At 41.2% G+C, this 14281-nt stretch overlaps 1 protein-coding gene across 1 annotated transcript in view; it reads right to left on the reverse strand.

Annotated features, from left to right (window-relative positions):
• Positions 1-13367: 13367 nt before the first annotated feature.
• Positions 13368-14281, reverse strand: part of POLN (DNA polymerase nu) — an 81946-nt gene continuing 81032 nt past the window's right edge. Inside the window, exon 22 of the mRNA XM_031060065.1 lies at positions 13368-14155. Coding sequence (XP_030915925.1) covers positions 14087-14155 — 69 coding nt within the window. The 3' untranslated portion in view covers positions 13368-14086. The remainder of the gene's footprint in view (positions 14156-14281) is intronic.

A 14281-nucleotide genomic window follows, 5' to 3' on the forward strand; every position in this document is an offset into this window, starting at 1 on the left:
AGAGCTGCTTTGTGTTTCTCTGCAGAGAGAGAAGTGCAATGGAAGAAAGGAAGACTACAGCAAACTGAATTACCTTTCACTCCTCTTTATTTGTTTTATGTTGTCACTCATATTTTACCTTGCAGCAGCCCTGAATAACAGCCATTTAGAATCAACATCAGTTTTTCAATTCTGTTGTTTAGAGGCCATTTTGGTTTAGAGCTGCTGGACTTACTTGTAAAAACAGAAGATCCTACATCCTTCTCAGCTGAAGAGGCCATGTTTCTCAACAGGAAAGATCTGTATGATGAGATTGGCTTCCAAGATTAATTTTCTGTGCTTTTTCCTTTGTGGAAATGTAAAGAAAAAAAACCCAAAAAAGTAAATGCATAAGTCTTACAGGTTGTGACTTCTTTTGGAGCAGTTTAAGGAACAGAAAGAAATGCTAGAAGTCAGTGGGCCATTAGAAAAACCTCCAAATAATGTGCACTAGGAAGATATTTGGGCAGAGCATCAAGGGGAAGAGGATTCAGTACTGGACCAGGAGCCACCAAATGGGAAGGATGGATCTTTCCCCCACCCTGGGAATTGTGGAAACATCAAGGAGTGTTTGAGGGAGGGATGACTAAATGGTTACAAATGCTGCTCTTGGCCTTTGCCAAGTGTGGAAGGTGGAGAACCCTCCAGTCCCATGGTGATGAACTTCTCCTCCTGCTCTTAAAGCACGAGCGGTCTCAAACCTGCTGGAGAGTCATTACAAGGGGGAGCTTCAGCCTTGAAACCCAAAAAGATCACCCCAGGGAATGAATTTAGGATTGGATGCTCTCTTCACATACTGATTTACTTTTTTTTTTTTCATGGATAGAGGAGCTGAGCAATCCAAGAGGTGTTTGTAGGGTTTGGATTGCTTTGGTCTGACAACAACCCTGCGCCCTGAACAATGGCCTCATGCAGAATGTCAAACCTGCACAAAGAGCTGAATTTTCCCTCCAGCCCAGCAGGTGGGTGAGAGGCTCCAAGCCCAGGAGACTTTGTGCCTCTGAGTGCAGGGGTGGCAGGGGCAGCAGGGCTCTGTGTGCAGCTGCCACTGTGGGCACATCCCCTCGTGGGTATTCACAGACACGAGGGCACGACAGAGGAACAGCTCTTCCTTCCATTTCAGGGCAGCACACCCAGAAAAACCCACCTAAAATAACTTCAAGGTTAACCACAGGGGAAAAACACACTGTGATTCTGCCTCCCATTGCAGAGATTAGCATTCTGTTCAAAATGCTCTCTAATGCAAGAATGATGTCTAAAGCACCATGATTAGCCTGTATGTATGTCAATTCATATAAAAACTCATATAAATGTATATATAAATATATATTTCTGTAATGAAGACGCCTTTTTTTTTCTCTTAAGAATGATTATTATATACCCAGCTCTCCCACTGAGCCCACTGTAAGAAAGAACCCAGCTGGAGAACTGGAGATCCTCCTTTTGCATTGCCAGGTGTGGTGAATGGAATTCAAATGACAGGGAAAATTATACTCACCTATCCCTCTCTTCATTCCCATTAAGTTTTGTAGGGGTTAATGCAGAGAAATAAAAAAGTAGCTCTGTTCATCAGATTCTGTTTCAGACAATGTTAGATGGGACATCAGTGTCTTGGGAAAAGTGGGGAACTAAAAAAAGGGTGAACAAATAAAAAAAATTTAAAAGGGAAAAAGAATGGAAAATAGAAAAAAAATCAACCTGATAGCTAGTTTCTACAAATACAATAGTGTGAAAACTTTCCAGTTTGGTTCCCAGACAGGAAAAATTTGTATGGCTGGCACTTGGGTACATTAAACTGCAGAAAATATCCATGATAGCTTATTAAATTTTCACAAGGCTGAGGTGTTTCTCACTGATGCTAGATCTGAACTTTTTATTATTGCAGTATTAGTCTCCTAAATGTCAATTAATACACCAAGGATTATCACACACCATCGCCTTCAGTCTGGCCTTGGGGAGGAGAACTGCAATTCCCCTTCATGCTTCAGCTCTATTACAGTGTTTAAAACCAGTATTTGAGATTTTGGGCAGCCTGGCAAGATTCCTTCCCTGTGACTTGCAGAAATTGAGCATTTACTGAAGGCAGAGGCTGTTTTTTTCACACTCCTTCTAACAGAAACACAATAGATTTTGATATGGACAGCAATGCCCTCTAGAAGCACAAAGGACATGATTCAGCTGGATAAACATGAGGATCTACTATCATTTGAGACAGCCTGTGTTTAGATGTTTGAAGTGAGCCCAGCCAGGCTGTGAGCAGTGCTCTGGGAGAGTTTACCAGCTGGAGAGGTAAGAAATATTGTTGTCTTCTCCCTTACTCTCGTGCTGAGTCATTAAGATTTATTGTATGCTCTGTTTGCATGGCAAACGTGAACAAGTCACACAGATACCTTCAGCACTTGCAAGTTATGAAGGCTAAAATATAAATATCCTTTCCCCCTCTGGGATTGTTTGTTTTCCTAGATTCTGAACATCTGAGACACACAGCTTAATCACATTATTATCTATTATTTCTATAGTAGCCTTTTAATTAATATCAGTGTCATAACACCTCTGGTCCTAAGAATTTGCTATGCCTGTGCCTAATTGGAAAAAAAAAAAAAAAAGATAGCTTTCAATAGGACAAATAATAGTGAAATGAGCAGGGTATGTGATAAAAGGGCTCCTTTGTCATTCACTTAAGCAAAAGTAATCAAAACACTTCACTATGCTAATAAACTGCAAAATTATTCATTGAGATGGCTTGTTCCTTCGTCATGTCAGAGTCTCAAAGGATTTGTCACCAGAGCTTCCACACAGATTTTCAGTATTTTTTGCATATGTAAAGAAGTCTTAAGGGAAAACAGCACAGAAGCTCAGGCCCTACAAAAGGCTGTGTCAGATGGGTAAGAGCTGTGAACCTCATACACTTCCAGCATGCAGGTATAGAATAATTTACCTAGTGTGTCCTGTACTCAAAAACTCATTCTCAGAAAAAAAAATTTAAGAGTTTTGTGTTTAAACTGAAGAGTTATTTTACCAGGGGTGTGCAACAGCCTCCTACTCCCTGGATGTTAACAGCTACACAGAACTGGAGGCTGTAGAGCTCATTTTGCCATCACCCAGTGGCTGCCCAGAGAGCTTTGCTTGCTCTCATGTCTGGCGTTGTGGGAAATCTGTGTGAGCTGAAACACCAGGTCGAGGTAAGGAATAATGTTTAATCTTGTTTCTTTGTTCCCTTTTCACTAAATTAGAGAATGTCACACAAATCTCTTTACATTCATCCTACAGCTAATGAGTTTGATAAAGATTGTGTGATTCTCACGCTGCAGAGCTGACAAGTCCAAGCACTTTCACTGGTGGCTCTTGCTCTGAGCAAGATGCTCTAAACCAGCGTGGCTGCAGCTGCAGAGCATCCTCAGCAGGCAGCTCCCAAACGTGGTGGGGTCACCTCTGCCCATTGCAGGCCTTTTAAAAGATGGGCCACAGCATCTTTGCCCCTCTTCACCTCTTCATTTCAGGAGTGCCCACGGAGTGGGACTTTAAAGGAATTCCTCTGGGCCTGTGAGTCCTTGGGAGGTGTTAGGGCAGGGCAGTAACAGAGCAGAGCTCCCCACAGGACCTTGCCCAGTGCTCCTGCAGCCCACACTGTGCTCTCTGCTGCTCCACCATCACTGAGCCTCCCAAACTGCACTGACAGGGAGTTCCTGCCATGGGTGTGGAGGCATTTGCTGAAATTCAATGTAGTAACCCTTGGTCAGTTTATTGGGACGTGAAGTTCTTGGAAGTGAGCTACCTACTAGTGTTATTTTCCTGGCAAAATGTTTTAATTAAAGAAAGCCATTTAGTTCCTACCTAATTATTATTTCTGGGAGTGCTACCAAAGTTAGACATTTAAATTATAAATGCCAAGCATTTTGTCTATCCTGCTCACCTATTTATGACTTCTACACACAAACCACCCCAATTATTACAATGCCAGGCCTTCAAAGGGGCTGGTTTGTTTTAGTTTACAAAGAGATGAAAAATCTGTGTGGCTCTGGCACAGGTGGCTTTGTGGGGGATTGTCAAAGGCCACGTTCTGTGCAGGTGTCTCAAGATCTGTCTTTACAGACAAGGCATGGCAGAGTCTAAGGAAAACAGAAATAAATAGATAAGACACTTCCCATAAAATGTTTGATACAGACTGCCTCAGTAATGGTTCCATGCTTGTGTCCTGAGCGGTAGCACTGCCAGAGGCTCTGTTTTCACAGTCCTGTGCCACAGCCTTAGGGAATAAGAGCATCACTGATCATTCCAAGAGGAAGTGATCTGAAAACCTTATTTTTCTGTAAGCAAAAATTGAGATCTATCCCAGCACACACTGTGAGAAGGAATGCCTTGGCCTGTAAGCACTAAGTTGTCTGGAATAGTAGTGGTGGACAGATGGCTCAGATGAAATTACAAAGAACCTGAGGCAAGAAATCATGATGCACTTAAAGATACACACTGGGAGGGCTGGTCTGAGCTGTGGTTCTTCTCTAAACCTCTCACAGATGCTAAAATTACAAAGCAGGCTTGAGATCTTGAACCCCTGCAGTGATGTCCAAGTTCAGTTATCAGTACCAAAGGGTTCAAAACTTTCCTGTTCCTTAATTGTGGGAAGCAGAAAGACAGAGACTTCTTCAGAGCATCTCCATACTTTCTGAACTGAGTGTTTTCCATGCAGGTTTCCTTTAGGCTCAGTTTTATCTGCTGAATTCTGTCATTTCACTAGTTTTTGGGGAAGAGAACCCACATTTTTTCAACTGTATATCAAGAAATGTTTTCAAAATTGACTTTTAGTCCAATGGCTTTATGAACCAGGCAATTTGATGGCTTATTTCCCCATTTCTCCAAGGCAGGAAAAGGAAGTATCTGAAGATTAAACACTTAGCCTACAATGTGAGGTTCATGTAGGCAGTAAAGGGATTTCAATTCCACAGTTTCCTCCCTATGACTAATGTGTTTAAATGAACCACAAACAGGACAATGTTTTAAGCTGGCAGATTTGGAAATTTAAAAAAAAAAACAAAAAAAAAACCAAACCCACAAGTGAAAAAAGAGACTTTGCTGTTGCCAAGGACAAATGTCCTTGGAGTAAGGAGTAAAAATAAAGTTATTGGCAACTGTTAGGTACAGAAGTATCAATGAGCAAAAAAAAGCAGGAGGTAGAGTGGGATGGGGAGCGAATAACACCTGCTGCTAAGATAATCTATTGAAATAACTGAAATATGAGGAATCTAGAAAGGAGTTTTAAGGCTAAGACACCACATGAAAATAGCTGAAATGCCCACTGTTGGGTCAGAAGATGATGGAGGGGAAGCAGGGACAAGAAAGCACATTCCTGGCTCTGTAACCCCAGTGTGGAGCATGAAGAAGGACTTGGAGGACCCATAATTCAGGAGTGATGAAAAAAGTAGAAAGCCCAAGGGCAAAAGGAAGGGATTTCACTGGGGTATACCTATGGACAAAGACATATTTAGAAACATGAAGCATTGCCTGGACTGAACCCTAGAGACAGAGGCCAGGCTTTTCTCTTTTCTGTGGGATGCAGTACCTTGGAGGCTGGACAGTCATGCCCTTTTTTTTTTTTTTACAAATATTGATTAGTTCAAATGCAGTGGCCAGCCCCAAGAGGGAGCACAGAAAGCTCCTCAGCAGAACATCCTGTAATCTGGTGATTTGTGCATTCCTGTGGGTGGTGGATGCTGAAAGCCTTTCAGGGAGAAAGGCTTCCTACACTCTGTAGATAAAAGGACAGGAGCAGCAGCAGCATCCATTGCTCTGCCTGCCTTTTGAAGGAAGGAACGGCCTCCTCATGCTTGAACAAAAAGCCATGGATATCAGCCACAAGGAAGTGAATCCCAGAAGCTGGCACCTAAACTCCAGAGGGGCAGAATCAATCACTTCCCTGGGCACAGGTTTTGGGCTACTTGGTTATTCAGAGGGCTGGCAAATAAGGGACAGGTCTTAGGCATTTTGGGGAGTGCTGAGTGTATACCTGCTCCTAAAAATGCTGTGTGACACCGTCTGCCAGCTCCTGCTACTCCTGTCAGGCTGAGTAATCCTCACACTAGCAGGTGATGAAAAGAAGGGGCAGAAGTTCATTTGACCCAAGCTGGACTTCCAGATAAGCAAAGATAAAATGCTCAGCTCAGCAGGTCCCCTCCCTGCATGGCAAGGATGGACACACCAGGAACATGAGCAGGAAATGGAGGGTGGTGCTGCGGTGGGCTGGGATAGACAAACACAATTTTGGCCAACCTCAAGGGTAAGGTGCACTTATTACACAAAAGCCAACACATTCCTGATCATGTCTGTCTAGAGCTGAGGCTTTCAAAGGATACAGGCTCATGCTTACCTTTGAGTAAGCCACAGATGTGTGGGTTTGCTATTTTCAAGCTCCCAAGTGAACTGACAGAAATAGTTCTGAAGAGAGTGTCCAGTCAGAGAAAACCAACCTGTAGATGCCTCTCAGTGATGAGCTCTACTAAATGCACCAGGAGGAGTATTTGGGACTATGAACCTTTATGCCCATTTTGTGATTTGAGCTTGCAGAGGCATGTCTTCCTCAAAATTGAAGCAGAGGGAAAAATCACCTCTGAAGTCAACCCTGTGTGCCTTAAACATATTAGATACTTGAAAATAATATTTTTCATGAATTAAAAAATTCAGGTGTTGCCCAACACTGAAAGACACGGAAGACTGATGAATACAAACTTTGGTTAATCTTAAGGAGCTGCCTGCAAATCACCCTGGGAATAGTGTTTTCTGTCTTAGGACTTAACTTTTATGTTGTTTCAGAGAAAAGACCCTAATGTGTATCCCAATTGCTGTGTTTAAACAACCACAGAGTTATGTACATGCTGTATACATATGTCACATAGAAAGGCATGATCCTGGGTAAGGAAATGTATCAAAACCTCAACAGCTGAGCAGGAAGTCACCAACAAAGATACAGATAAAAGTTGTATCAAGTTTCAATTCACACAGCTGAAGGTGCTTCCTTAAGACCTATGGAGAGGAGTCCTGTCTGCAGTCCTCAGCCAGCCCCAATAAAGCTTGCACAGCCACATTGATGCAGAGGTTCCTGTAACATGTTATCCATAAGGAATTGATGCAGTGGTTCCTGTAATGTGTTATCCATAAGGGATTGGCCACGAACACTGGTAAGTAGGAAGATGTATGGGGAGATAGCAAAACAACAAAGTCTAGAGAGTTTGAACTCTATTATTTTTTGCTTGATCAAAAGATGAAGATCCTTTAAAATCAAGGGCAGGTCAGAATTCAACTATTTTGTTTCAGTATGAAGAAAAATCTTTCTGCACTAGTTGAGACAGGCTTCATCAGAAAATCCCAGTTTTCTCCATACCAAGAAAGCTCCAGTGATTAAAAAACACCATTATGGGTTCTTTCTCTGAAGCAAGTAAGAACCTGGCACTGCCATCCAGGCAGACTGCAGAGCTGGCCCAGGTGGGACTCTGGCTGGGAATGAGCCAGCAGAAAAGCAGGGTGCTTCACCTCTGCATTGGTGTGCACTCACAGAATAACTGAGGCTGGGAAGGATCTGAGCTGGTTCCTTCTACTCCTGTCCCCAGGGGCCAGATTCACAGAGAGGAGTGGCAGGGAGTTTTATTTGCTCTTATGCTGTACAGAGTCTGCCCAGAACCTGTAACACACATTGCCCTGGAAGCCCCCTCATTTTGCACGTGGATGGAAACTCAGGGTCTTGTTTGCTGGTGCCATTGCAGAGCCAATGGCAGCTTTTCTGTTGCTGTGTGTGCATTCTCTGAAGGCAGGAGGGTTGGAAAGGATCCCAACGTGCTGCTCAGCCTCTGCCCCTGGACTGAAGAAGGATCAAAGAAGCATAAGTATATTGTGATGTGTATTGGTCAATCCTGCTCTAGAAATGCATAGTAATAAATACCTGAAAGCTCTATTCAAGTCCATCCAAATGTTCAATTATATCTAGCATTCTTTTTAAAGACTTGCTTAACATCTCCCCTAGTTATACCTTGCTGAAATTTAAGCCCCTCTCTCCTCATTCTATCCCCAGGGGACCTATGGAGCAGTTCACTGCCACCTTTATGACAGCCTATGTCATACTGGATGAATCCTTTTAAATTTCTCCTCAGTCTTCTCAAGATTAATTGACTTAAATTCTTGCAGCCTTTCCTCACAGGTGATATTGTCTATAGCTGTGATCACTCCTGTTGGTCGCCCATGGATTCCTTTTGCTCCATCTATTTTCTGAAATGCACTTCTGAAAACTGGGGAGGGCATTCAACTGAGACCTTGCTGGGGCTGAAGTGAGTGGAGGGATTGGTTATTCCACTTCTGATCCTTCTACAAACACCTTCAGATCCCCAGGTCCTTTCCTGAAATTGAGACCTAACTAGCTGTTCCCTACAGTTTAGGAAATATGGTGCCTACATTTGGGTAGCTAACTGGTTTTGCTTTTGTGTGAAGATTTGCATTTATCCTCACTTCTTTATATTCATCTTATACTAATATTCCATTGTGTTAAAATCCTATTGAATTATAAACCTGTTGGCCAGAAGGATTTAAAACAAGATTTCAATTGTACAAAAGCAATATCAACAGGATTCGAGAGCTTCCCAGGAAACAAATATATGATTCTTTGCAGAAAAATATTTGGTCTGTTGTGCAATGATAAATGTCTACCCAGACTGGAGGTGTGGGATGAATTAAAGAGGTTTTTATTAACCTGATTTCCAGGGAATGGAAGGTGTTAAAGGATATGGATAATGCCAGGAGAAGGTTAAATTTTAGGTCAGGTATGAGAAGAAGTGAAAGGACTAAAAACAAATCAGCTCCGGAAGAAAAATCAAATCTATCACAAGCCGCAGTATCAGAAGCAGCCAGAGAGTTTGACTACAGCCCAACATTTGCAACACTTTTTTAACCTCATCTGAGACCCAGAGGCCTCAAGGGAAGATGTTGACTTCTCCCAGCTCATATGTTACAAAAGCTCATTATATTTAAAGGAAAACCTCCCTGGGAAGCTTATTTAATTTAACATCATGGTTCAAGTGAATGGATGGGAAGATAAACAGAGATGGGGATTGCTGGCAGGAGAGTAGGGTGGCTCAGCTTTCAAACTGCTGCAGAATTTATTCATTGTGAAGAAATGAAGTTCTTATAGGTGTCTTTCACAAGCAGTTTGGAGTCAATCACCAGCTTGAACAGGCTCTGAGTTAAAAAGAGAGGGAAAAAATATCTGGCAGAAGTCCTGAGGACACTTGTCTTCTTCACCTAACCAGATACCAATAAAACATTTAGGATAAATCAGCAATTAACCAATTTCTGGACTCAGCTGGATGTGGACTAATGGATCAGTGCAGAGAGGCCAAGTAACCCAGGGAGATATTTAATTTTGTCTCAGCCAATTCTGTAGAGAAAGGCAGTGCAGCAGGCAGCAGCCACTCTTGGGGAGGATGGAGATTGATTCTCAGGAGCCTGCAACTACAGTACTCTGCTTAACACACAAATTGGAAAATAGGATTGTAATCTGATGCATGGCACTTTTGAATAATTAGATGTGAGAAATTCAGTGTGCACAGCAGATGAAGCTGCCAAAAAATGTAGGGAGGGGGGGAACCAGAGAGGATTTCTACAGTCAATTTCTGATAGACTGGAAAAATTGATCATGAAATGAATAACAATAAAAATATAGTTATCCAGAGAACAGTCTCCAAAATGCCATAAATGCAAATGTCATACCAAATGGCAGAGGAATGAACTGAGGGCACAAAGATTAGAGGTAAAAATATAAGCAATTTTTTTAAACTTGTGGATAACTAATTGTGAGATTTTTACTAGAAATAATAACAGCATCTATGAGGAGTGGGAGGAAAGATTAGCAGTGGAAAATTGTCAGTGTAAGAAGCAAAAGTTGAGGAAGAAAGGAGCTAAAAATCGTCTAACTAATTAACCTTGAATGGAGAAGGTGACATGGAAAAGTGCACAAAAAATGTGCAAACGTTGGCTGGAAGCTGGACCTCCACAATTCAAAACATAAGCAGACAGCATAAAAAATTGCCTGGACTTAGAGTAGATCATAACAACATGCTTGATAACAAAAAAGGGACTTATAGAACCAGGTGGTAGAAGTGCACTTCAAATATGTCTCAAGAGAACCAGCTGACCAGTGAGAACAGTCTGGCTGTTGTCTCCAGAAGGGATGAGCTGATTGTTAGGCTGGGGATGTTTCCCAGCAAGACAAAGACAGGGCACAGTTGCAACTGATTTTAAACCCAGAGAAGTCTCTACTAAAACCATTGCAGAATGGCAGAAAAAAACTATTCCTTTCCACTCCCTGAATGTTTCTGACAATGTGCTAATACCAAAAGGAAATATGCCAGCCAAAAGTGAGCCTGTGAGCCAGGGAATATAGTAAATGCTGGCACAGAATGAGGCAACACAGGTGGGAAGGCAAATTCCAAAACACTTATGGGGCTTCTTCTGGAATGGCACTATATGCTTAATGTGGTGCAGCAGAATGTTTAAAGGGAATTTCTGGTTTGTCTTCCACCCAGGTGATTGCTGTTGTCTAACTGAGCAATGACCAAAACTCAGGTGGGATGGGACCTCAGGAGGTCTTCAATCCAACTTCCTGCTCAAAGTAGGGTGAGCTATGAGGTCAAAAAGAGGCTACTCAGAGATTTGTCCAGTCTGGTCTTCTAGTGGTGAAGCAAGAAAAGATGTTTCAACCTTGAACCTTGTTCAACAACCTTGAGCCAACCTTATTTGGCCTCCTTTTAAAATCAGATTAAACATGAAATGAGAGGAATAGGTTTTGCTGACTCCCAAAAAATGAAATTATTTTATTTTTAAGGGCTTTTTCTTAATCATTAACATGAATAAAACTATGTCCTGGGTGATCTAGTAGATTCAATCTCTTAATCTACTCTTACTTTTCAAAAACACACTTTTTTTCCCTCCCCATGTTTAAGATGTCTTGCTCACCTAAAATCTGAGGTCAGTGTTTGAGCTACGGTTATTATCAAGTTAGACCAGCACTGAGGATCAGTCCTGCTGTCCCACAGTTGTATGTAGACATGACAAGATTTGCAAGCAGGGAAGTATTGGTCATGCCATCCCATGCAAACACCAGCAAACAGCTGAGCTGTTCCATTTCCCACAGACACTGAGCTAAAGTATTTTCAAACAGTGCTCTTTCCCCACTACTTCACATGGCAAACAAAGAGATTTACAGATGAACTAAAGGAAGATTCAGGCCATCAAAGACAAGCCTGAAATTAAACCCAGACACAAATCAGTTTAAAAGGGTGTTATTACTGTGTTCAGAGAATCAATTAATGAAATTCCTGCTCACAAAGGATATCTGGAACTAAGCACAACCAGCTATTTCCCCCTGCCCATTTATTTTGTGATTTCCCATGCTCATTGATCAGTACTTTTGTAGGGTTCTGCAGTTCAAACAGAAGGTTTTGTTTCTTGCTCTGCCAGTGCCTCTTTGTAGGTTGTGAGGAAAACAGAATCATTTTAGAGACCAAATTGAGAGCTTTAAGGATGTAAAAGTGCTCTTATGATTGTTCCTGCTCAAGCCTAACCATGTTTTAAAGTCCCTTTCATTCAGAACCAAAATAACCTGACAGGGTGGTTATTTATTATAATAAGGGTCTTGAGTTCTGTGGTGTGAAATTATTGTGCTACCCAAAGGAATTCAAGGCAGTCATCAAATACTGAATATTTTCACCTATATTTATTTGGGAGGAAATCTGTGGCTGGGACTGGCCTTGCTTCCTATAATGGCTCTTTAGATTCAGACCTCAACTAAGGTTTGGAAAAACTGTACTGCACAGATTTTATAATTATACATAGATCAGCACACAAGTGAGCTAAAACTGATGCCTTGTCCAGAGGACGTCATTGGGAAATGAATTGCAAACACCACTCTTTCTCAAGTGGAGAAAGCTTCTCAGTTTCTTTACTGGAGAATTTGGAGCATTGGAATGATATCCCAAGTTCATGGTATGTATCCTGCAAGCTGGGGGGACACAAACTTCACCAAGTCTCAAGACTTGGTCGGCAACAATCCTCCAAAATTATGCCAGTTTGCCTTTTGCCCTCGCAGCAGTGCACACAGAATGAGCCCCTGGACACCTGTGATAAAGTGGTGCTTTACTGCTTGGCCTTCTTCCTTCTGTTAGCTGATTCTTTGGGAATTTAAAACCCTGAAGAAACTGTGACACAAGGAGAATAAAATATTAACTTTGCCTCTTGTATGACAACCTACACAAAGTGCACATGTCTGGGGAACTGTGACTGACAGTCATTTGTGAAGGGCTGTGTTTGAAAATTTGTATGGTGACCTCTGCAGTTCTGTAGCTTCAGGTTTGAACAGATGTCAATTCACACAAGTGGATTGAGGTTCTTTTTGTTCTTAAGCATGTTTTTGGGTTCTGTTAGGCTGAAGGGGCTTGAAAAAATGCACCATCCATCTAATTGTAAAGAAAAATGCACAAGGTGAAAATCAGCTGGGAAAAGTACCAAAAATTATTGTTTGCTCCATATGGTAGGAAAGTTAGCAATGCAGTGTTACAGAAACAGGGCTTAGTTAGTAGAGGCTTCCAAAAACCAGTAGGTCTTCAAGAGGAGTGAAAGAGATGAGACAGAACATTTCACACTTATTCAATGCCACTGCAAACACAGAGGGCTTGAAAATAGCAAAAAACAGAAGGAAACTTGTGCAACCTCCTCTCTGCTGGAGAGGTGGGATCAGAGCCCCTGCTCTCAGCACCTGGCATGGTGTCACAGACATGCAGGCTGGATCCCCCTGCCAAAATCTGACCCCAATCAATGTGCAGCAGGTTCTGACTTGGCTTACATGATCAATGCCAGTTTTATAAGAATCAATTTTTAGAAACGACTGACTCACGTCAGCTGACAGGTTATGTATGATTAATAAGCAACATAAGAAAACAATGTTTAATAGTTTAATGGCTTTAAGTGCAAAGTAAAATTAATTAATTATACAAATTAAAATGCTGCAAAGTCTTTACAATCATACAGTTCTAGAATTTAAATTGTATTACTGTGATAATTTGAAGTCTAATGCTGAAACATACCGAACAACTCTTAAAAGTTTTGTGCTTGACTTTAACTTCTGAATAATTAGTAGACTTCAAGGACAATTTCATATTCCACAAGCACAGAGACAGAATTTGTAAAACAGTAATATTATTAAACAAATCTCATTTGAAGAATAAACTCTACAGAAAAACAAATTATTAATAAAAAATCCAAACGTTGTAGTGAAAGCCTGAATCCTAAAAAAGGATAAGGCTGAATCCTAAAATTAATATAAACAATATTTGTCATTATATCAGTAATAAAAATAATAGATTAGCAAAACTGTCATACTTTGTCTACAGTATGCTAAGGCTATGGTGAAACTCAGTTTGAAATTAATTGAATGGACAACAATGTCCTTATTTTTAATACATTTAAGCTTCCACTTTTGTTTATCTGTTTTGCTCCAAAATTCTAGACAAGAAATAAGTTCATTAACTCTTTTTCTAAAAGTCTGAGGAATGGGACAGTTAATATGTGATGAACACCAAGCAGTACATTCTACTCACAATATATAAAATAAGCTGAACACAACAGTCAAGCATCTGACACAGTCCAAATACTGCCAGCTTATAAGTATTTCTACACAAGCACTTCACAAAATATTTAACATTAAAGTCTAAACATCTGTGTAACTCAAATATATTTGTGATGCTCCCAAAGGGTTAATACTGTCTTGTTTCATTTCTTACATGTAGTAATTTAGCTGCGAACAAAAGCAGCTCCCTGCTGGATACCTTGGCTAAAGGAAACACAATGAACTGGTAAAAACCAGTTTTATCTCACTGCTGTTGCCTAGGGCTACAGACAAAATGAAGTAAAAAAATTCACATGCAGAGTATTAGGTGCTTATGAAAGATCCAGCAGCGCTGTTGCCTAGTGATTCAGCCAGGAATCAGCACAGGCCAATGAGGTGTTTGGGTACTGAATAACATCCCCAATGACTGCTTTACATCTCCTGCAATTCTGTCATACACCCCCATGATTTCCCAGTGGTGAGAATCACTTTCAAGGGAACCTGTCAGGGAAAAAAAAAATTTAAACAAATAAACACATCACATATACAAGATTACTATTTTTGCTTTTCCCTTTGGATGTGATACTGCTCCAGATTCCACGCCTATCCAGTGTGAAATGTTCTTTA

This window comes from Geospiza fortis, unplaced genomic scaffold (assembly GCF_000277835.1).
Source record: "Geospiza fortis unplaced genomic scaffold, GeoFor_1.0 scaffold147, whole genome shotgun sequence".
Taxonomy (NCBI): Eukaryota; Metazoa; Chordata; class Aves; order Passeriformes; family Thraupidae; genus Geospiza; species Geospiza fortis.